Here is a 21330-nt window from a genome sequence, read left to right as displayed (position 1 = left end):
ATTAGCAGTTCCTAAACAAGGTCTATAAGAATCAGCATACCAAATAATTCAGTAGACTAAGGCAGTCTATTCCCTAACTATGTGTATGAGGTCTCCCAATCAAATTGGAGCACTCAAAATGAGTTTTCACACGTGGCTCTTACACCTTTCAGACATTCAGGTACAACATGACTTGATCAGCCGCTACTTCACACACACACACACACACACACACATGCACGCACGCACACATACACACTACAGTTTTGCAAACCAACTATGATTCTACGGTGTCACCATCCCATCCGCTTCTTAGTGTAGACGTCCCGGGAGTCTCGCTACAGTCACTGTGATGCCAGGTGATGAAGGGGTTTCACAGAGGTGCTAGAAGGGGGAGGATGCTGGTGGGCAAAGAGATATCGTTTTCCTTCACCCGGGATCCAGGAGCAGGGGGGCCCCACCTCTCACCGCCCCAGTCCGGCCCCGCAGCGGCGGGGCGGCGCCGCGCTGATGTCAGGGCGCGGGAGGCGGCGGGAAGCGGCCGCCGGCCGGCGGGCAGCGGCGGTATGGCGGCCCCGCTGCGGCTGCGGGCTCTGTGCTCCGCCGCCCCCGCCGCGCTGCCGCTGCTGCTGCCGCTGCTGCTGCTGCTGCCGCTCCTGCCCGCAGCCGCGCTGCCGCGGAGGCCGCCGCGCTGCGCGCCGCCCTGCAGCTGCTGGCGGGAGTCGGCGCTGTGCGTGGGGGCGGCGGGGCCACCCCGCAGCCTGCCCGCCGGCCTGGGCTCCTTGTGAGTGCAGCAGCAGGGGGAGAGATGGCGGGGGGATGCGGGGCGGTCCCGCTTGACGGGTGGCTTCTCTTTTATTTTTTTGTTCCAGGAGCCTGGTTAACGGGACCTTCTCCGAAGTCAAGGACAGGATGTTTTCCCACCTGCCGTCCCTGCAGCTGCTGTAAGTACGGCACGAAAAATGACAGCGGCCGATTAGCACTTGGCCCGTTCTTCCTAAATAGAGTGCGGGTGCCCTTGTAGAAAGGGAGAGAGCGTGTAGATCCCCAGCTTGTGCAGACCCCGATGTAGCTGCTGTTTTGTAACAGAGGGATGCATTTTCTGCTCATAAACTACTTCATAAAACATATATGTAGTGGCTGAAGGAAGACAAAATGTTTTCTGAGACCCTAAGGTACTTTTTTTTTTTTTTTTTAAGTTTTAGCTTTAATAAGTTTAGGGCAGAGTTTTCCCCTGGAGTTGTGTGGTAGTTCTCACTCCTGCTCACTTTGTGCCTGGGACTCTCATGCTGGCTTTGGGACACAGTGGGGGGTGAGTAGAGGCTGCTGGGACACACCTTAAGAGGAAGACCTCTGTGCATGAAGCACTGGTGCTGTCTGCAGCATGACTCTCTGCTTCGGTATCCAACCTGAAGGGTGGCCTTTCAGATGCCTTCTGAGCTGGTGGTCCTGTGTTCTGGGAGGCAGCGATCCAGCGTCCAGCATGCTGCTCCCCTCCCTCCTGCCTGACCTCGGACAAGTCGCTTGGTTGCGCTCACATTGCAGCCAGGTGTGTGCCTGCAGCTCCTGTATCTTACCCAAACTTGCTTTAGTTTAGCTGTCCTGGGAGACAGTAGCAGAGAAAACACAGAGATACGGGGTGCAGTACAGCCCCCCTGGGGAGCCGGGGTACTTGTTTCTCTGGTAGCCTGCTCAAAGCAATGCTGCTGCCCATGCCCTGCCTAGCCCCGTGCAGCTGCCTGCAACACCTGGTACAAAGCAGGCTCTCCACATCTCCCCCTGTATGGACCAGGTTACCCCAAAGCAAAGGCAAGTTGCAAATTAAAAATCAGCAAAAAGATGTGAGGCACATCAACAATCCAGGCTAAATGCTTGCCACAGAGCTAGACATTAAAATCAGTTCTTAGCAAGAGAGAGTCCCTAAAGGCATCTAGTAGGGTGGTGGCCCTGTCTCCTTGGGCACCCTCACCTTGCTTGACTCAAAGGCCTGTCTTGCTGTTTGAGGGGGAGCAGTACCCCATGAAAAATGGTGGAGAGAAGTGAGCAAAGCAAGGGGGGCAGGTCTTCATCCTCTCTAGCGTGACACCAGTTCCAAACCCAAGTTTTTGTGGGACTTGAGGCCTAGCACAGAGCCCTGGGCAGAGGACAGGGACTTTGGCCACCTGTGAGTTGGGGCAGACAGCAGACTCCTACCAGCTGGGAAGGAAGGGGATGAGTCCAAGGGTGGGTTGAGAGAAACTCAAGTTGCGCCAGGGGAGATTTAGATTGGATATTAGGAAAAAAATTCTTAGCGGAAAGAGTTTCAGGTGTTGGAACAGGCTGCCCAGGGAAGTGGTGGAGTAATGATCCCTGAAGGCGTTTAAAAGGCATTTAGATGAGGTTCTTAGGGACATGGTTTAGTGCTAGAGTTGGTTACGTTATGGTTGGACTTGATGATCCTGAGGGTCTCTTCCAGCTGAAATGATTCTATGATTTTATGAAAATTAGCGATGGGGGCAATCTGGCTTGTTCTGTATAGTGGTACTGGGAAGGGCGGAAGAGTGGATGAAGGCTATGCTTTTTCCTTTGCTGTATTAGGTTTCCAGGAGGAGATGCTGGGGTGTGTGGGGTGGTGGGGCAGAGGTCAGTTGTTGAGAAAGTCAGAAGTTCCCCGTGTCACTTTATGTGGTAGATCAGATGTGGGAGTAAGAGGGGTTTGTCAGCACCACCACCGCCACCTTGGGCCCTGACTAATGATGTCAGTTAGTGTAATTTGTGACTTTTCCCTTCAAACATGAGAAAGAAGAATGATCAAATGACCAAAGGATAAATGCATAATTGAGCACTTGGGTACCTCAACACTGTGTCTTCTGTGGCAGTAATGGTAAAGCAGTAATGCAAGGGTTTCTTTTTGATGGCGGTCTGAATCCTTGTCAGATTTCTTTGAGATAATTTAAGGCATTTGTCTAGTATTAGCATAATAACCAAGGATCATAGGGAAGGTTTGCATTTCATGTTCATTAGTCTTCTAAATTAATTTTATAAAAATGCCTAAAACCATGCAAAAAGAGGATTAATAAGTTACTCTAATAAAGTGATTAGTGCAGGCATTTTCACTCATACCAGAAAATTCTGAGATTTAGCAAAAATGATTTCTTCTGAATAGCATTTGTTCTTCAGACTGAATTAGAAGTTTTGCTAGAGATTTCTCTCTGTGCCTTTGAACATCAACACTGGATATCATTGTGCTGAGACAGCAAAGAAAGAACTTGGCTGGCAAAGCCTCTCCTTAGCATCCTTCTCCGTGACCGCCTTGTCCTGGCTCAGGTGTCAGCCACTCTGGCGCAGCTCTCATGTTTTGTCCCTGACATTCATGCAAGGCTCCCCTTCTTTCTGGGAGCTCAGGACTGACACTGAGATGGTCTCTTGAAAATTTTCAGTGTGGGTGAAGGGGTGGTGGGCAACTGGGGTCCACACTCAGCAGACCTACCCTCTAAGGATGACTTGTTCTGCTCAGGGGACCAGAGACTCAAGGGCCAGGTTGCATTTGATCAAGGTGAATGGCACAGTGCACATTTTTCCTGGGAAGTAGTGGACATTAACTAGCATCACATTATGCCTTTGATTTTTTTTTTTAATAGACCATTCCACAGTATTATATGTGTGTTGCATTGGTAGGGCAGTATGGGCTTGAGTCAGTAAGATGAGTTTGGTCATGGGCAATAAACACAACGGGCATAATCCACTGTGTCAAATTTTAATGTGCTTTCCTAATGACTGCTCTCCATTTTCAGCTTGCTGAACTCCAACTCCTTCACTGTTATCCGAGATGATGCCTTCGCTGGTCTCTTCCATCTAGAATACCTGTAAGTTTGGTATTTTATGTCTTCCCTTGTCCTTTATAAATCAAGATGTTTTGATAAGTTGCCAAGACTCCTGCTGCGGAGTCTTAGTCTTTACTGTGATTCTCAGGAGCAGGGGAGATGAAGGTTTTATGTTCCATTCCTGCGCAAATGTCCTTTGTGGTGGCTCACCATTTCTCAGAGGTTGCAGTGGATTTTTAAAACATGCTGTGAGCATGGGGTGGTTCTGCGCAATTACAGTACACTGAAGAGGCCCTGCTGAGCAGGAGCTTGTCCTGGTTTTCCAGAACAGTGCTGTCACTGTCAAGGAGGTTTGAACCTCAGAAGGAGGTGGGGAAGCCTCTCCTGGCCTGCTGGCAGCCTGGGGAGGAGGTGCAGAGTATCCATATACTGCCCAGAACAGCCCTGATTGCCAAACTGGTCCTATTCCCCCAAACTTTCCTCTCCAACTTCGCCTTTTTTCTGATATGCCAGTGGCATGTATCTTTATATTACAAATAAATATATGAAAATATAAATATATATTTTATAGAATATATATTGTTGTAATTATGTATATTATTACTTAAATGTATTTAACTTTCCTTTACTTAGTTCACTTCTTCATTGATTTTTACATTACTTTCATTTCTTTCCCCATCTTTTTTTTTTAGGTCACTTTTTTTTCTTTAAAAAAAAACAATATTAGCCCTGGTACCAGGTTGTCCTCACTTCATACTGCTAAGGACAGCCATTTATTTCTCTGTGTTACTGGACATGAGTTGGTACATTTCAAACTCTGAATATGACCTGCAAAAAAATTCATCTTTCCACCCACCTTCCTGTGCTGAAGCGTAGCTGTGGAAGACGTTTCTGTCTTTTTCTAAAGGAAGAACAATGCTCATAAAACTGATTCCTGCTAAAGGCTTGCAGGCAAGTAGGTATTAAGGAGAGGCATATTCAGAACTAGTAGTCTGATACGTGCAGAGCAGCCAACAATGGAATTTTCAGATCAAGAAATAGAGGATAATGGTAAGTGGTGTATGCTGAAATCCACAATTTGTCTACATCTGGATTTTTCCACGATGGCGAGTTCTCTAATCATTCTCTTTTATGTGTGTCTACAGGAAAAAAGTAGTTTGCAGAATGTTTGCAAAAAGGAAGCAAAACATTTGTATGTTGTTTCATTAATGACTTGCTTTTGACTGCTAATGTGTCTGACATGGAGCACGTCCCACGGGACATGCTGTTGTAGCAGTTGCACTGGTTACTGCAGCCAGAGTCTTCTCTGAAAGAAAAACATCCTGTTCTTCCTCATCTGGTCAAAGGGGACACCCTGTCCCTGGTTGCCAGCGGCAAACCAAGGAGCAGAGTGAAGACTGGCAAAGCCTTGTAGTTTCAGTTTTCTTTAGCTGCAGTCGGACAAGTCATCTTGGTTAATGGTTGTGGTCGCCCACCCTGACAAGTCCACAGAACTTGTCCTTTTTCCAGCAAATCACATCTCTGCTGTTTGGGAGCTGTTTGGGCCTCTCTTTAGGGTTTTTTTTGGCCATGCAGGTACTAACACTGTTACAGGTTCACAGTCACTAATCATCAGACCTTGTGGAGAATTAGAAAACCTCACTGAGAAACAAGAATGACGAGTTTCTTTGTGCACAAAGCAAAGTCTCTGGATGAAGAGCAGCTGGGGAGCACCTACAGCAGATACAGTATATAGTATAGTAGTATGTAGTATATACAGATATAGTATATATATATCTCCAGCTGTGTCCTGCTGTGCTTGCAGCACTGATGGTGGCATTCAATGGGCCCTTAAACTAAATGGCTCTGTGTGCAGAGTCTGGATAAGACAGGTCTGATGCAGACAGGAGCTTTGCTGGCGATCAGAGTGGTGTTCCCAGGGTAGCACCCCTTCAAGGCCAGGTTTGCTGATTCAGAAATCCAGCAACTTTCTGAGTCCCAGCCCATATTTGCACTGTCCCGCTGCAGTGTGTGCAATGAAGCCGTGTTTATTCACACAGACTAGTGCGCTGGCGCTGTGTGGTGGTGCCAGGTGCCAGTGCGGGTGTCAGGAGTCAGTTTGGCTCTTGACTCTGCAGATTGAATTAATGTCCTCAGGCAGCCTTGTAACATGGTATGGCTGACCCTCTTCTGACATCTTCCTTGTAGACACAACAGTTTCTCATCTGTATCCTTTGCCTGCAGTCAGGGTCATGGTCACTTCAGGAAGGATTTTGGCTATGCCTAAACTGTAGAACCAAGAGCTCTTCTCACCTCCAGCATCCCCGTCATGACTCTCTCTCAAAGAGACATTGGCTCATAGCATTTTTCCTTTCATTCCCTGGAAGGCAAACAAGGATGCGTAGGAGGAAGGGAGACACTTTTATCTCATAAAACCTTTTATAAAGTCAGCATGCAGTTGTCTTCCTCTAGGTACAGCTGTACCATGCAATATCTTGATGGCCACCTGGCTGTGATCGCTTTGCAGGACTGATGGTGTAATTAGGGATGTGTCCTCAAGTGCTTGGGGGTCAAGATGCTCAAATATCAGCTCTTTCTTTAAATGCTGACATGCAGTCAGGAGGAGCAGCATGCTCCTGGAATCGATATGTGCCCGTCATTATTTCCCCAGTGTGCAGGGCCATGACTTGTGAGCAGCAGGACAAGCTGCAGAGCTGGTGTCCCAGCTGGAGAGAGCTGAACTGTGGCAGCAAGGAGAAGAACAAGGCAGCGGTCTTGCCATTTGTGCAGACTCTAGATGTCTACCAGTATGTAGCTGCATCTCTGTGGCTGTGACGGCGGCACTGTGTGTGCAGCCGCAGGAGCTCCCCGTCCGAGCGTCCGTCTGCAGCCTGGGCAGCCCTGGCACTGCTGCGCTGCCCCGGGGTTTCAAAATGTGGGTGATTTGTGAGAGGAAGGTAGGACTTGAGCTTCTAAAGTCCATCTCAGAGGCCTCTCCCACACAAGTCTATTCCCTCACATAACACACCTCGAGAGGATTAGCCAGCAGAGGTATAATGTTTTTTGCTTTGTTCATTTTGTTCTTTGTGCTGGATATTTGTGTTGCACACTCTCTCTCGTGCTGTCCGATACCTGCGTTGTTCCCCATGATCCACCTGAGGAAAGGGGAAAAGGGAATGTGAGCAGCTCCACTGAGACTTCCACCCCCTTAGGTCTGAAGAGGTAGCCTAGGAACCAGCTGAATGTGGAGACCATATGTTAAAGCACTGGTGATGCTAATAATACTGCTCATTAAAGTATTTTAAAATATTTATTTTTTCTGCCTAGGTTCATTGAAGGAAACAAAATTGAAACCATTTCAAGAAATGCATTTCGTGGCCTTCGAGACCTGACTCACCTGTAAGTTACTTGGTAGAGTAATTTGCATTTGAATAAAACCCTTCTGGGGGACCTATGGGTTTTCCTGCCACATAGAAAACCTCCCTTCCCCTCTGTGTATCAGCTTCCTCTCACTTTCAACAGTGTGCCTTCCACAAATTAAAAATGGCCTTTAAAAAAGTCCTGCTGGGGCGGCACTGTGGGGTGTTGGGCTGCCTGCACACACTCGCAGCTGGTGCTGGGGTGCGGGTGTCACCGCGGGTGCTGCACTGGTGCCACTGTCACACAGGTGCTGCACTGGTGCCACCCTCACACCACGCACTCGGGATTAACACCCTGTTTCTTTTCAGCATGCTCAGTGGTTGCTCTGTGCGGTACATATGCACTTGGGCAATAAAAACGCTTTACGTATTTTACTTTTATGTGAGTTTCAATAAATTGTCATTTTTGACTAAGAATAATTAATATATGCCTGTTCCTCCTAACTACTAATGATGCCAGTAGTTAGCAGCATGGAAGTGAACACAGACTTAGTCAGCCAGACAAGAGACAACAATCATACTTTCTTTTCTAGTTCTTTGGCCAATAACCAACTCAAAGCTCTGCCAAGGGATGTCTTCAGTGATTTAGATTCTTTAATTGAACTGTAAGTAACAAGAATCTTTCTATTTACTGCTTGCCTCTGGGTTTTATGTTCAGGTTTTGTGTGGTGCTCTATCTGACATCTGCACAGAAAAGAAATGTGCATTTTGTTGTTCTAGTGTTTCTCATTTTAAAGTTGTTTACTTGATAGTCTCCTCTAAAATATCTACTATTTCTCAAATCACTGTTGCTTCTCATGATACTGTACATAGCTTTCATTATTGTTCTTCTTTCCGATGTTTTATGTACATTTTTTTTACGGAAAGGGAGACAACGAATTTTAAAACTACAGTTTCTCTGAACATTTTTTCCTGTTATTGTTGCATATATTCCCTGAGATTATTTTAGGAGAAGGCATTCATTTAAAAAAAAAAAGGCTTTTTTTTTTCTTGGTTTTCTGCAGTTGTAGCACATTGCTGACTTACTATCAGTGTTTGCTTGTATAACTGAGCTGCTAGTCACCTTCTCCTGGTTTTTGTCTGGCTTTCACAAATAGCATAAAGTATAATTGTAAACCACAAAAATTGCCGAGGGATCAAAGAACAGGTACAGTGTTGAAATTGCACGTACATTAATAGAGGGAGGTTAAATTGACTCCACATCAGCAGTGATTCTAAAATACAAGCCTTACATCTGTATTTTAACGTAACCGAGAAATGGTACCAGCAAGGCCGCTCTGTCAGCCAGCAATACTGGAGCAGTTTAGTGAAAGAATGGGATTTATCTATGTCAGTGGTAAATGGTGCTATGGAGGTTTGAGCAGACAACCGCAGTGTTAGGATTTATTACATTATAGTCCTAATCCCATGAAAACTTTTTAATGTGAATGACTTCATACATGAATCACAGTGCTCTATTAGTAAGATTATATGTGGGTGTATTTCCTAGATTGAAACAGTTTTTCCAAGGACAACACTCAGTGAAGGAGAGTCCATAGTAAGAGAGTCCAAATAAAACTTAACTACCCTGTTCTCCATTTAAAAACATTTCAAGGCTACTCAGATATTTTTAAATTCAGCATGTCAAGGTGATAACAGTTCTGTAGTATTCATATTGCTATCAACCTTTTCAAATATGTTTATTTCTGTGTGTTTTTTAGAGATTTAAGGGGAAATAAATTTGAGTGTGACTGCAAAGCCAAGTGGTTGTTTTTGTGGTTAAAGATGACAAATTCTACTGTTTCTGATGTCCTGTGTATTGGTCCAGCAGAATATCAGGATAAGAAGTTAAATGATGTGGCAAGTTTTGATTATGAATGCACCACTACAGGTATTCAGAATGTATATTTCTAAGCACACTACAAATGGTTAAATATCAGAAGTTTAGACTATGCCCTTTTGCTTCTGTGAGCATGATCTGGGGGGAGGAAAGGGTTACATAGCAAGCATTTCTGAGTACTGGAACAAGCATAAAATGGGAAAATTACATTTTGAAGCCAAAGTAAGTACCAAGTTTTTATTTGGATTAAGTGATAATGGGAAAAGAGCTGTGACTTTTCATATTCCAAAAGACTTGATTATGACTCACTTTGTGACTTAATTTTCATCATAGAATGCTCTCTATTATCTGGAATAAAGCCATACAGTTATGGCAGATGAGCTTCCCAAAATCTCTGTATTTCACAGAAAGCAATGAAAAGAAGTTCAAATAATGTGGCTATATCTGTTATCTTTAGTCAATAGGCCACGATTTAATAGCATCAAATATTGTGGCAATACTGCCAGCAGTTCTTTATGGAACTCCATTAAGTTGGAGAGAAATGTCCAATAGTATTCAGACTACTGTCTTGTTTAGGATCTTGATTTTTATTTTAGGTAATGTAAAGCATGCTGAAGGAAGTAAAGAGAAACTTGCATGTGGTTATGCTTATGTTTTATGACCGAACAGCTGCAGTTAACTATCTTTAAATGTAATCACATCATATAAGTGAGAATATCAGTTACAAGTATTGTTTTTCATCTTTCATGTATATGATGTCAGCACTGTCTTTTTTCTATACAGTAATATCAGAGGCGTTTGATTTCTCATCTGTCATCAAGTCAGCCGTCATCACTGAGGCAATAGAAAAGTTAATTACTAGTAATGTAAAATAAAGTTTCAGGACAAGGTATGAAAGGTAATCCAAGGGCAATATATAAAGGTAAAGACAATTAACACAGAATTCAAAAATATCTCAGAAGAGCAGCAGAGGTAAAGCAGGATAATATGCTGCATAAAAGGTTGTCAAAAGCAGGAGAGCAATGTAGCTTAGAACAGTACCAAAGTTACATCCCTGCATCTGCAAATCCACCAGGATGCAAAAGTGCAAAAGAAAAGTGGTCTTCCCTTCATTCCAGTCTGCTTTAAGCAATTGTGCAGCACTAACAGTGCCCGAGAACAAGCTTTATCTACCTCGTCCTCAGACCTGTACTGACCTACCTGCCCTCTGTCATCTCTCCACACCTACAAATCTAACTACAAAGTTGCTGCAGGCAAAATTCACCCTTAGTGTTAGTCCTTTTGTCCGGTCTAAGCAGAATGACACCAAGCATAACTAATTTGACATGCCATAGAGTTTGCTGGGGAGCTAAGGCGTTGTGTGGTGCAAGGATTGCCTAACTTAGTATTTGTTCAGATGCCACCAGAGAAGTGCTCTCACAGCACAGCAAATACCTGTGACATACTCTTCAGAGAGTAAAGGACATTTTCAAAGCAGCCATTTGCTGGCTGCTGTGAGGGAAGGCTGTCCCAGAGGGACAGGCTGCGTGGAGAAATGACCCATATGAAATAAACCAGAGAAAAGTAGAGTAGAAATGCAAATCTTTAGGAATGTCACCCTTGAGACAGCATCATGTCCCCTGTACTGAACTGCGGGCTGCCATGCTGGAGCTGTGACCCTGCAGTGGCCTTGGCAGCCTGCTGTGTCGGGCCACAGCTGCTTTTTCCTTCTCCACAGTTGCCTCCTCCAGATCCAAAGGGAGTGTAAATATGCCCATATTAATTCCATGAGGGTTGATTAGTCACATATTTTAAAGTAAAGCAGCATACCCTGTAGCTGTATTCTCCTTTCCCATTCATTGATGGGCAGTGCTCTGCAAACCTCTTTAACTCACATTAGTCTTTAGTACCTTATTTCCATCCTTTGCTAGGCATGATCAGACTCTCCATCATTTCTGGTCTCTGGTACTCTGTGTTGAGCACGACTGGATGTAGGATGCGGTAACAAAGCAGTTTGCTTGATAAAGTGTGCATCTCAGAGGCTCCATCAGTTCATTGTGCCCTCTCAACTGATAGAATGGTGACAGGAGGAGAGATGTAAAGAGGTGCTGCCATATTGAAAAAAAAAAAAAAGGCCAGAGAACAAAATGCTGCTATCGCTTATTCACAGCAAAAGTGATTCACAGTGTCAGTGATCTGCACTTTTAACTCGTTTTGTGATAGCATCTCACTTTTCCATTCCTCACAGCTTGAATCACGGAAGCAGGTTAAGCTGTTTCACTTCATTTCTCATCTTTCTCCCACAACAGTGTGTGAGGGGGCTGTGCTGTGGCTGTAAGCAGGGCAGAGGAATGTGTACTTACTTTCAGGAGACTGGAAAACGAGCCTCACGCTCCCACAGTCACTAGCAACAGGCTGTGTGTGTGCCTGGTACCTGCCTTGCCCAGACCTGCCAGCAGCAATCATCTCGCTGACCTTTGGAAGCTTGTTTTCCCCCTTCTTTACCTAGCTGGGACTGTCTTCAGGAGGTGGTCCTCTCTTTCCCTGTGGCTGGAAGGAAGGTAGTTTGCAAATTAAGTCACCTGCTCCACATTCACTGCTCTGCGGGAGGTCACCCATGCCCCCATGGTGGGACAGTGGGAGGGATGGCTGATGCTCCCTGACAGCACCTCCAAGTGCTGGGTAGCTTCACCTGGAGTAGAAGTCTCACCATGGGGAAGAAGGGCCATGAGGAGAGAGAACCAGTTGGTGGCAGGATGCAGTTTAGGAGCTGCTGCCAAAGGAAGCATCTGTGCTCCTGTGTGCTGGGGTCAGCCAGAGCAGGGGCTGTGGGAGGGAAATCGGCCCAACAACAGAAGTGTTGGGTCCCTTATTCCTGACAGCTTGTGCCGGTTCAACAGCCAAGAGAGCAGAGGGGTAGCGGGTAGCTGGAGGATGGGGGGACCACGCCAGCCCTCAGCCAGCAGAAAGCAATGTTAAAACTACATGTTTTGACCCAGGGAGAGCAAAACTGTACAGGGGCAAGAGGGAGAGAGTGACAGCCCATGCGGCCAGCAGCGCAGGGAGAGTGAGGGCCGTATCCTTTTCCCTCTTCTGTGCAGGCTGATCCAGCTTAAAGAGAAAAATGTTGGGAAACATCTCCCCCCAACCCTGTATTTACCATACAAGCTCTTTCTAGCATTAAAGCAAGGCAAGTGGGTCTGCCTGTAAAACTAAATTAAACCCCCAAGAGCTAAATATTTGGCAAGCCTGATGTGGCAGCATCTCTCTACTGTGTAACCCTGTTCCACATTAGAGTCTGGTATTTCCAACTGGTGCTAAAAGCATTGTTTATTGCTTTTTACTGATTATGACTGATTTGGTTACCCATTTTTACTCATCCAGTGATATAAAGAGCCAAATGACAGGTACAAGTAAAAATAGTTATGTTAGCACTGAATCGTATCTGAATGAGCAGTGGGTTTTAACACACAGACTGGTTTGATATAGTTCACAGATTCCCTCAAAGTGTTTCACAACTGTTGAGATTTCAAGAGATGTCTTTTTCAGTGCTAGTGGGTTTTTTTGTTATTTTTCCTCAAGATTTAAAAACTATTTTGATTTTCTCTGGCAATATCTGTTATTGCCCCATCTTCAGCTACCTTTTGTGATTTATGACTTAATGTCTGCATATTTTGATGTCAGTTTTCTCTGGTTCTTTTATTTTCCCAGTAAGAATGAAGATAACTTTCTTGTTTTCCTACCAACATTTATGAATCAAGCCCAAACTCTATTTATAATAGTCTCTCAAAGAATGGAGACTGTCATTTCTTTTGCAGCTGTAGAATCTGCTCTGTTTGTTTAATGGTAGTCATCTATCTTTATTCTTCAGAAGTGTAACTCCTCAAGGGCAAGGCTTTCAAGCATGCAGAGAGAGAGATTTCTTCATTCGAAAACAATTATTTCATAATGCACCAAAATGAGGGACTCGAGTGAGGACTTAATTACCATCTCACCAAAATCCCTGGGTGCTCAGGCCCTTCCAGCGTAGGAGTGCATGATGAAATCGTGTAGCAAATGGAGCTTGAAACAGAGTGGTGTATGATTCTCCAGAGAAACTCCATCGTAGTGGAAAATGCATTTCCTTTTCTATTTATCTATATCCATATATAACTTCAGCACAGGCCTTCTGCCATGTTCTAGACCCAAGTGCTGGCTTGTCTTTGTCAACTCTGCTACACTGGTTTCTTCTTCTGACAATATTGACCTTCCCCAGCTGTCAGGCCAAGTATCACATTCAGACCCAAGTCTCCTTGCTTTGCCGCAGGTTGGTGCTGTCATTACTGCTGACTTAGCCCAGGGTGAATTTTAGAGTTGAATCTACAAAGGTACTTGGATTTTGAGAAGAAATCTTGAATTTTGGAGTTACACTCTTAGTCTTTACAGGTTGCTCCAGCTCCTCAGTCTTAGTATCTGGAATAAGTTTTCCACTGGATAGTAATTCACAGGTTGGTTGTATTTTATCCCTAAACTACTTTACAGTGCCCCATAAAACGTTATGTTAACCAAGTTTTTGATTACACCATTTTGTCTATGGTCTAGCCAAAATGGGATTATCCCCAGGCAGACTTCAGCTTATCATTTCACTTTCTGCCTGGTTTAGCATAACACAAATTGCTAGTGATTAAATTTGCATGACTTAAGAAGTTATTGGACTTCAGCTGGAAGTTTCTGTCTCTCAGCTTGAAAGTGATTCGAGCAAGGCCATTTCACTTGATGGAAAAACAACTTCCAGCTGTGGGGAAAGAGACTTCTCTCTTGACATCCTGATTTCATTGATACCAGCCAGCCTAGCTGGAAAATCTGATTTCTACCACTATTTACCTATCTGATCTCCTTGGCAACTGTCTTTTCAGGGGACAGTTTATGAAGCCTAAAGCAGCAGAAGCTTTCCCCTGTTGCTACGTGCCTAACAGGAGCACGGACACTTCCCTGCTAGCATTATACAAAATCCAGAGTATTTCACTCATTTTTCAGTGTTAATCGTTACAATCAGTAGCCACTTACTCTATGTTCCTAGCAAGGATGTATCCTAATTGTTGTAAATGTATGTTTCTAGATTTTGTTGTTCACCAGATTTTGCCCTACCAGTCAATTTCAGTGGATACATTCAACTCAAAGAATGACGTGTTCGTAGCCATTGCACAGCCCAGCATGGAGAACTGCATGGTGTTGGAATGGGATCACATTGAAATGAATTTCAGGAGTTATGACAATATCACAGGTATATGAACACTGGGATTCCAGTTGTTGATGAACTACTGGCTTTTCACAAGGGTGAGATTCATAGATGGGACCAGTTAATGGTTTTTGTCCTGAATATCTGCTGAAATTTGCCAATCAGTGTTTATAATGTTGGGACATCCATGATTTCATGGAGTAATGCATCTTGTTAACACACGCACGTTTAACCGCACTGTCACACAAGACCTAGACTTTTTTGCCTAATCTTGTAAATTGTGCTGAAGCACAAACACTTGCTATGAATGTCACACTGTGGCCCAGCTTAGACACCCCTGCCTGAATCACACTGTGAGTTAAAGTATAGGTCAAAGGAGCCCTCCCTCTTGCCAAAGTGCCTGAATAATTTAAAAATACTCTATTGCATGTAGAAGGAAATAGGTCTGAAGGATGCATATAGGGTGAGCTGGCCTGGAAAGCATGTTTCACAGCTGAAGATGACATAGAACTATTTAAACCATGATTGTTAGCTAAAGAGATGTGCATAAAGCTTTCATCTATACTTTCCATTAACAAAGATGCTAAATTAGCATCATGGCCAGATTACTTATCAAACACAAAGCCCACGTGGATGCCAAGTGATTTCCTAATGCTAATAGCCTTTCTGTCCCTGACCAACGCTCATGGTATTGTACAGAGCTCGGTCACACCATGACAGCAGGAACAGAGTCTTTAGAGCTGTTATATGCTGCCCCATTTCCCAGCTACTTCAAGCTATTGGTTCTGAAGCCTCAGGAGCTAAATTTACCCATGGAGCATACTTTCCTCCTGTTCATTCTTACGTGTGATAGATTATTTTCTACCTTGCATTTTGGGAAACAAAGAGTATGCTGCATTCTCATTTGGTGTTGTCTGCAAAGGCAGAGAGCACCTACCTCATCAGATCAGCTATGTGTGTCACTAATGAAAGTTTACAAGGTGTTACGTCTCTGTTAGGAAATTTTGGAAATGAAAAATCATGTCTTTTTTTAGGTTTCATTGTGTTTTAGTAGAATATGTACCAGTGGATGTAAATTGAGAAGTCCATGGCCTAAAGAAAAGTAGCAGAGCTTTCGAAAAGCTCTGGAAATGAAGTTGAGAATTTGGGTCATTCCCAAAGACCGCTGTCTTCTGGATGTATTTCAGCTTCCTGTGAATGGCAGGATTAGGAGACACTTCTGCTGAGGCGAGTGTTGTAGCTCCACACCCAGTGTATGTGCCCAGACTCTTTTCTCAAGTAACTGTCCTGTGATCCTGGAAAGCCTGAGCTTGAGCTCTGAGCTCTGACATGTGAGCAAGAGACTTTTTCCAGGGGACACCGGCACGTAAAGAGCCTAAAGAGTGTTTTGTAGAGCTCCGGAGCCAGCTATGTGCTCCACGGGGAGTTTCATTACTAACCGTATGCTTGGCATTTGGGTATCTGGATTTAGGCCTTTACAACATGGGCTTATGGAGCTGTGTTAGTTATCAAGAATGCCTTTACACTCAGCCTATGCAGAGAACAGGTGTCACTGCCCTCTGCAAAAGGAGACATGTACAGATCAGGTGGAATCTTTTCTAGAGTGCTTTTTGATTAAGTTAGACTAGAAAGAGGCTGGATGGTCAGCTTGAGCATTCATGTCTATGCTGCAGATGCCTTATGGTACTTGAGATGGATCCCCCCCTCCTACACTGGAAGGGTGGTGAGTCATCCCAGGCCAGCTGTGACACAGCTGTGGGTCGGGGCCAGCAGAGATGCCAGGCCGAGTCTCCCGTAGTGACTGTGACCAAGCACGCACGGGGGAACCTGTGCAGTTCTGGTACTACTTAAACTGTCTGCTTCAGGGAGGAATTCATATCTTCTTCCAACTAAATCTTTTGTAAATAGTCTAGATGTTAGTTTTTTGATGTGGTTCTTGTATAGTGACTTGACATTCTCAAAACGGACTTTAGCCCAATGTGATCTAATCTGGGAGCTGCAGTATTCCTAAATATTTCTAGTTTAATGTAACCTCAAGAATACTTAACATAAACAACAGAGTTAGATTTATCTTTTTCATCCTGCTGTCGGTTGATAGATTCACAAGATGCATCAGTATTTCTATTTACAGCTGCAAAAAGCTGACTCTGGCCCTCTTGGAACAAGACAAGTAGACTATATTTCATTCTCCTAGTGAAACTGTAATGACAGACATTCCAAGAATAAGAGAATTTCAGATTCCTGCTGAGTCATGAGATAACAACTCTTGTTATTTTAAAATAATAAAATTTGGCTTAAATAATTGTTTCAGATATTAGGGGGCATGTGTTTGAACAAACAGAGAAAGAAAAAGTATTCTACATAAAAAAGAATGAACATTTTAGGGTGCATCATACTTGCACACCTTGAAGGGTGTGACATTTCCAGCATTTGAAGTCATCTTTCCAGTTACTGGGGAGAAAAAAGCATGAAAAGAAGCTCTGATGGCCTGTAGCAGAAGAGAAAATTATGAGATGGTGCAAATTTTTAAAAGGTGGGGGTGATGTGGTAATCTTTCTGTGGTTTAAAGGGTGCTTTGTACTGTGTTAATAGATGTGATTTTTTTTTCTTTGGGCAACAGGTCAGTCCATAGTGGGATGTAAAGCCATTCTTGTTGGTGACCAAGTCTTCGTGGTTGTGGCACAGCTCTTTGGTGGCTCACACATTTACAAGTATGACGAAAGCTGGACGAAGTTTGTCAAATTCCAGGATATCGAAGTATCTCGCATTTCCAAGCCAAATGATATAGAGCTTTTTGAGATAGATAGTGAAATGTTTTTTGTCATAGCAGATAGCTCTAAAGCAGGTTTGTCAACAGTGTACAAGTGGAATAACAAAGGATTTTACTCATATCAGTCCCTTCACGAGTGGTTCAGGGACACCGACGCTGAGTTTCTCGATATAGATGGGAAATCATATTTAATCCTCTCTAGCCGTTCCCAGGTTCCCATTATACTCCAGTGGAACAAAGTCTCCAAAAAGTTTGTCCCACACAGTGAAATCCCTAACATGGAAGATGTCTTGGCTGTGAAGAGTTTCAGGATGCAAGAGAACCTGTACATCACGCTCACGAGATTCATTGGTGACTCCAGAGTTATGAAATGGAACAGCAAACAGTTTGTGGAGATACAGGCTCTTCCATCCCGAGGAGCCATGACGCTGCAGCCTTTCTCCTTCAAGAACAATTACTACCTAGCCTTGGGAAGTGACTATACCTTCTCCCAGATATACCAGTGGGATGATGAAAAGAAGATCTTCAGGTTATTTAAAGAAATCTATGTGCAAGCACCGCGGTCTTTCACAGCTGTGTCAACGGATCGAAGAGATTTTTTCTTTGCCTCTAGTTTTAAAGGAAACACTCAAATATTTGAACATATTGTCATTGACTTGAGTTTATGAAAAGCTGCTGGAGTGAAATTCATGTAGAATGACATTTATACACAAACAAAACAAAAAGAGACCTTTCCAAAAACAGGATGCACCTATGGAGTGTGATGACATTTTCTGAACTTTTCAAACTTGCATATTAATCGGGGATTGCATTTACTTGGTTACTGCATGACATGTCTGTTTTATCCTTTTTCAAAGACACTTTGCAATCTGCAGTCATTCAGAGAAGGGTGCAGTGCATTAGGATTAATTTAGACATCAAAAGGAATGATCTAAATTTTACCCAGAAAACTACCTTGAATTGAACATCTCATAAAAAAAAGTGAAGAGTAAGCCAAACAAGACATAGAAATGACTTTGACTCTTACACAAACATGTTAGTGATGATTTTAAGATTAGAGCCAATTCTTCATGGCTGCTGATGAATTGTAAAAGTGAACAGTAATGTTTCAGAATACACTTTAGTTTTGTTTCCTGAGGTCTGTCTTCAAAAATCTCTCTTTGTGGTTTATAGTAAGACTGGGGCATCATTTTAATTCACAGTAAATTAAAAGGAAAGTCAAAATCTATTGCCATTTTTCTTCCATTGATCACTATTTCAGCAACAAATTGTGTGTAACAAATAGCCCAGCCCACAGTTACAGGATAGCCAGGAAAAGAAGGGTATGTCACTTCTAGACTGTGAGATCTTAACAAGTTAACATAAACAGATAATACCAGAGGTCTGCTTGTTGCCATGAATGAAGCGACTACAAATTCTGGCCGCTTTCTGTTTTATTCAGTATTTCAGCAATCCACCCCATGTTGCCCTAATTCATGCTCTTCCTGATGATCCCAGTAGATTTTGGGATGTTGTGACAAGTAAATCTGTAGTGATCTCTCATTCTAGAAGACACAGCTTAACTTTAGCATGAAACACATGTCCACATTCATGTTCTCTGTGATGTAGCCTGTCTGTACACAATGAGATGATTTATTCTCCAGTTTTCTCCCTTCAGCACCAGCTCACAAGCAATAAATTCAGGTTTTGGGCACCACAAGCTGTATTCGAGGAATCCTCCTTCTGGCTGAAGTCTAAATGTGACTTGGGTATCACTGAGTCTTTTCAAACCAAGGCAGCTGAAGCTGTTTCAGTCTAGAGTTAACCGTGGCTCCAAGAAGGGTTTCCTCTTGGTAGCTCCAGGATTTTGCCAGGTTACCAGGCCACTGAAGGTTAAACAGACCACACTACATTATTGTTTTGGGTGGCTACAGACTGAGGCATCCAGTCATCAGGGCAGTCCTGGCATGCAGAGCCTCTGTTGGAATAACAGCTAGGGACTTTTCCTGGAAAGGCTCTCCACCAGCCTTACCCAACAAAGCTGTGTATCAGAGGCCTTGTTTGTTAATTTACACAATATGTTTCTTTATGTTTTCATAGTACTTAGCATATTAGGTTGTTTTATCATGCCTTGCTGCTGCCTCGGATAACAGGGAGGCTCTGTGTAAAGTAGGCAGGGCAAAGGAAACTGTCCTTTGTTCCTTCATACTCAGGGCTATCTCACCATCTCTGTGCTGAGTGTCATGTTTTTGCCCTGGACATGTGAAACATGGTCTGTTGTCACAAACTGAGACGTTTGCACAGGCTTTCCAATGTCTGAGTTGTGAACAGTGCTGCAGAAGAGGATTATGCACAAGGACTCCTATGAGGAGTCAAAACCTACCAGTGACCTGGAATATCACAGCCTTCCCCAACTGTTGCCTCGCTGCTATGAAATAAAATTATTACTCTCAGAGACCTAACTAATTTTACTGTGTTTTTAAGTGATGTGTTAAATATTTTTCCTATAGAAGTGCTCATCTTGGTTTTATTTTTAATCAATCACATTGGCAATTTAGCCCATTCAGCTACCTGAAGTATTGTGCTTTGCCCTCCAAATGCTGAAGTGGTGTCAGTCATGTTGGTTCAGTCAGACCAGAAGATGCAAATCAACCCTCTGCAGCAGGTTTTAGCAATACCTCTTCTAGGATGAAGCTAACAAATCAGACAAAATGAAGAGATGAATCATATGTCTGCTAGGGAATGCAATTTCTTATCGTGTTCCAGTTTACTTTTTAAAGTGTGCATGGTTGGCAAACGATGTTTCTTTAAACTGTGTTGTGGGAAGGCATTCTTTAATTGCATTTCTGTCCAGTGTGCACGTTTAAAGAGAGCCAGATGTTCTGCGACGGAGGGGCATTTCTCAGAGTGCCGGCACTTTCTGTTGGGGCTCACTGTGAGTACCATCCATTCAGCAAGAGGCATCAGTCAGAGCTAAAAGCTAAGTTTAGAGAAATTGGATCTTGTCGTTTTTTACATGAAGGAAAGCAAGCGGATGGGGAAAAGGGTTTATGTATCTAATACCAGGAGATGGTACTCTTTCAAGAGCCAAGGGGATTTTGAGACTTGGCTATCAAGTTGAATTAAATTAAAATGGTCTCTGCAGAGACAGGCTTAATAAAGAGGATAAAGTGATCCACAGGAGTCTAGCTCATTCACATGGGACCAGAAGAAAGTGAGAGAAATGAATGCTGTGGGCAGGCTGCCGCTTCTGAGCAGCCGTGTGTGTTGGGCAGCAAGCCCAGCTCAGCAGAACTCCTGGCCGCAGTGGTCTCGGGGTTTGGGGCGGCTGACCTGCCTGTTCTGCTGAGTTGGTGCGTGGGAGGTCAAAGCAGCTAAGAGGGAGGGAAGAAAAGCACCACTCGATAAAGGAAAGAGATGATGGTACATTTCTCAGGGCTAAACAGGCAGTGTCTCAGAAAGAGCCTTCTTCTACTCTTTCTGCTCCCAAGGAGAAGCTATAGGACACAGCCATAACAGCAGAAATCACCAAGCATCAAAAGTACTTTGTACCTTCCCAAATGCAACAAGTTTTGTCTCCACAGCCTGCATTCTGTAACGAAAATTGTTTTGAGTAATAAATAAACTATGCATATCCATAATTTACTGCAACTGTTAGACCAACAGAACAGTGAGAAAGGATAACAGAACATGCCACCTTGTAATTTTTGATGTATTCTGAAAGACATACAACCATGTAAAGAACAGTAGTTCTTTATAATATAAGCATAGGTTTAATACAATGTGCTAGCTACAGTGGGAGCATTTTAAGGCTGTATAGACATTGAGCTTTTTTTAGTAAAGAGGAGCTGATGCAATCTATGCTACTTACACATGTATGTACTCTTTCAATATCTGAATAAAATGTAGATAATGAGACTAATAGTGGTGTGTCATGCATGTTAAAATATCCACGCTGTGAAGATCCACACTGCTACAGGGATGGGCAACGTGAGCAAACGAGTCCTTGTCCATTTATCATCAGTTTTGGCTTTTGAAAACATGGAGGAAGCCCTGCTCTGCTTAGTTGAACTCAGTTTCTGTGCCTGGAGTAGCTTGGACCTCCAAGGTTTTGCTGTTCCCTGGAACATCATCCCTTTCACTCTTTCCTTACACCCCATCTAGTGTTAGCAAGTATGTAATGCAGCTGTTACTACAATTTTAGGTTCATATTAAACCTGGTTGTTTCCTTTCTTTCTTACTGCCAAACCAAGAGATCTTCCTTTTCGAAAAAAAATTCAAAATGTAAGATACTTAACCAGGTTTCTTACATGCAGAGTGGATAGAAACCAAGCCCTAAAATTAATCCCTAGATTTTCAGATCTTCAATATGGGATCTCTTAAGA

At 43.6% G+C, this 21330-nt stretch overlaps 1 protein-coding gene across 1 annotated transcript; it reads left to right on the top strand.

Moving 5' to 3' along the window:
• The first annotated feature begins 520 nt into the window (after positions 1–520).
• Positions 521–20863, top strand: LGI2 (leucine rich repeat LGI family member 2). Its single transcript, XM_065836462.2, has 8 exons — positions 521–763; positions 852–923; positions 3753–3824; positions 7089–7160; positions 7714–7785; positions 8881–9050; positions 14077–14241; positions 16817–20863. Exons 1-8 carry the CDS (start codon positions 546–548, stop codon positions 17632–17634), a joined length of 1659 nt encoding a protein of 552 aa, XP_065692534.2. The 5' UTR covers positions 521–545; the 3' UTR covers positions 17635–20863.
• Positions 20864–21330: the final 467 nt, after the last annotated feature.

The sequence above is a fragment of the Patagioenas fasciata genome, chromosome 4 (assembly GCF_037038585.1).
Source record: "Patagioenas fasciata isolate bPatFas1 chromosome 4, bPatFas1.hap1, whole genome shotgun sequence".
Lineage (NCBI taxonomy): Eukaryota > Metazoa > Chordata > Aves > Columbiformes > Columbidae > Patagioenas > Patagioenas fasciata.
This window is presented reverse-complemented; position numbering and strand designations above follow the sequence as displayed.

What these genes read in the sequence shown, in the direction of transcription:
- LGI2 (XM_065836462.2), top strand. Translation starts at nt 546, where the DNA reads ATGGCGGCCCCGCTGCGGCTGCGGGCTCTGTGCTCCGCCGCCCCCGCC. An exon ending in TTAGATTCTTTAATTGAACT is followed by an intron (nt 7,786 to 8,880) that starts GTAAGTAACAAG and finishes TGTGTTTTTTAG; the next exon opens with AGATTTAAGGGGAAATAAAT. An exon ending in GAGTTATGACAATATCACAG is followed by an intron (nt 14,242 to 16,816) that starts GTATATGAACAC and finishes TTTGGGCAACAG; the next exon opens with GTCAGTCCATAGTGGGATGT.